The sequence below is a fragment of the Vittaforma corneae genome (assembly GCF_000231115.1).
Source record: "Vittaforma corneae ATCC 50505 unplaced genomic scaffold supercont1.1, whole genome shotgun sequence".
Lineage (NCBI taxonomy): Eukaryota > Fungi > Microsporidia > Nosematidae > Vittaforma > Vittaforma corneae.
In genome coordinates this window covers 188554-191304 of record NW_006889834.1, presented here as the reverse complement: position 1 = coordinate 191304, position 2751 = coordinate 188554, and the positions used below count along the sequence as shown (strand labels likewise).

Here is a 2751-nt window from a genome sequence, read left to right as displayed (position 1 = left end):
TTGTTGACGAAATATACAGCAAGGATCAGGAGAGAATAAAAGTAAACTACCAGCTTGATAAGATAAATACTGAGATCAACAGCATTCAAAACCAAATAAAGGAAGCATACAAGTCTGGAAAGAAAGATGAGGCACTAGTTGAAAAACTAAAAGCAATGAAAATCGAGCCAGAAAATAGAAGAGACCAGCTGAAGGGCTGTGCTACGAACCTGAAGAGCGAGATAGACAAACTTGTGTTTGGTATTGGAAATATTCTGGAAGAGTCGGTTCCGATTTGTAAGACAGATGATGGGAATGTTGTTGTTAGGACACATACTGGATTTAGAAAGATACCTGAGAGCCCCAAAAGCTATGCCGAACTTATGAAGTGCTATACAAACCCAGAGGCTGGCGCTGAAGTGTTTGGGCACAGAGGATACTTTTTGCAAGGTAAAATGGCATTACTGGCCAGAGCCCTCAAGAACTATGCCATTGATTTTCTGGTTTCAAAGGGATATGAGTTCATCCAGCCGCCTGTAATGATGAGAAAAGATGTTATGGCATTAACATCGCAGTTGAGCGATTTTGATGACCAACTATACAAAGTTGAGGAAGATCTATATTTGATTGCTACATCAGAGCAGCCCCTTACAGCCTTGTTTATAAACAAGAAATTAACAGAAAGTGACCTTCCAAAAATGTTTGCTGGAGACTCACTTTGCTTCCGGAAAGAAGCAGGTGCATACGGAAAGGACAACGCAGGTATTTTCCGTGTGCATCAATTTGAGAAGATTGAGCAGTTTGTCATTTGCAGTCCCGAAGAATCGAAGCAGATTCACGAAAACCTTGTTAAGCAATGTGAAGAGTTTTATCAAAGCCTTGGACTGAGCTATCAGATAGTGCTGATCTCATCCGGGGAGATGAATGATGCAGCGGCCAAGAAGTACGATCTTGAGGCCTGGTTTCCCAACTCTCAGAAATTCCGCGAACTTGTTTCTGCTTCAAATTGCACAGATTATCAGTCAAGAAACCTTAATGTTGGGTATGGTTTTACAAAAGAAAATGAAAGACAAAGCTACGTTCACATGTTGAATGCAACACTCTGTGCTATTCAAAGGAGCCTTTGTTGTATTGTTGAGAACTATCAGGAGGAAGACAGGATTTCCGTGCCGGAGGTGCTGAAGAAGTATACGAATTTTGATTGCATCTACCTGTAATTAAAAGCTTCTACGTGCCCGCTGCATTATACTTTTATTAATTATATTAATATATTATCGTCTTTTGGGACTAAACGTGAGACAAGGCATGTTTAATCAATAATTTTAATGTTTCAATCATCTTTGGCACTATGCTTGCTTCTCAGAAAAAGTTCGTTTTCTAACTCTTCAACGCGTAGCTTCAACAGTCCATTCTCTTTCAGGTACACTTTCCTGATCTTTTCAATCTCAGCTGAAAACTCCAAGCTAGTTCTCATCTTTGATTCTTTGAGAGACTTAATAATATTGTCTGATGTAATCAGCTGGTCTTCATAGAACTTGTTAGACTTCATTAACTCATCTGTCGACTTTTCCAATTCCTTGGAGTAGGATTCTTTCAACTCAACTTCCTCCTTGATTTCATTGTTCGTCAGAAGCAAGGCGTCGTTTTTTGCTTGCAGTTCGGAAATATCAGATCTAAGAGCAGATACTTGATCAATCAGCTCCCGATTAATTGATGTGAGATGACCAATTTCCGCGCTATATTGATTTTGAATCTCTCCAATGCAATCGAGGGTGTAATCTTTTATTTTAGAGACATTCAACTTTGATAATGATTCGTTGAGAAAATTTAATTTTTCACTAATTTTACTTAGCTCATATCTTAAGAAGCTAGACTGCTCGGTAAGCATAGCATGGAGAGAAGTAAAGGAGCTATAAAACTCATTTTGAAAAGCAGAAAGATCCTCGGTGGACTTCTTTAGATTACTACAAATAGCTGAAATTACATTGATTGCCACAAAATAAAGACTATTGGATTCCTTCAATCTACCATTTTGTTTGTGGAGATAATCGCCACTTTCCTCTAACATTCTTGTTTTTGTCTTAAGAATTTCCATTTCGCCTGCCATGTTATCTACTTCTCTTTTTTTGTCTTGAATAATACTATCCCTTTCATTGATCATATGGAGGTTTCGATCAATGTGCAGGTCTAGCGAAAGACTCAGGCTGCCAAGTGTGCTGGAAATACTAGATAGTGGCAAACTTGCTATCGCATTAGATATTAAATTGTACTGCTGGTTTAAAATAGAACCGCAAAGATTTTTGGTTAAGCACTGCAGTTCATCGAATTCTCTGCTCTTCTGTAGTACAACCTGATTGGCTTTATCTTCAGCCCCTCTTTTTGCCTCATTTAACGAACTAATCCGCTGATTATAGCTGGCAATAAGGTTGTTTCCAAAGACTTTCATTTTCTCGCCAAGATTTTCTATACTTAGACCCAAAAACGATAGATTTTGTAGTGTGTTGCCCATAAAATCATTCAATATCTGTGACGCCTTACTCTTATCACCAGCCTCGTCTTCCATACACCCTGCCATATTAGCAGGTGTGTCAATGAGTACATCAACATCTGCAACAATGGCGCAGTCTACACATTGTGCTATAATACTACCTGTAATGTTGGTTTCATTCTCATTACATGTCTCTAGATGGCTCACATCAGAATTGTTGGTGCCGGTGTCAGCATTATTTTCATTATACGCTGTGTCATTGTTGTTTCCCATCAAGCTGCCAG

General features: G+C 38.8%; 2 protein-coding genes across 2 annotated transcripts; one reads left to right on the top strand and one right to left on the bottom strand.

The window, feature by feature from the left end:
• Positions 1-2: 2 nt before the first annotated feature.
• VICG_00132 (serine-tRNA ligase) lies at positions 3-1196 on the top strand (the record flags this gene model as incomplete). The annotated part of the gene is made up of 1 exon (XM_007603523.1): positions 3-1196. A coding segment is annotated over one exon (1194 nt), but the record flags the coding sequence as incomplete, so codon positions are not given.
• A 113-nt stretch (positions 1197-1309) lies between these two features.
• VICG_00131 (uncharacterized protein) lies at positions 1310-2749 on the bottom strand (the record flags this gene model as incomplete). The annotated part of the gene is made up of 1 exon (XM_007603522.1): positions 1310-2749. A coding segment is annotated over one exon (1440 nt), but the record flags the coding sequence as incomplete, so codon positions are not given.
• Between the last annotated feature and the right edge of the window lie 2 nt (positions 2750-2751).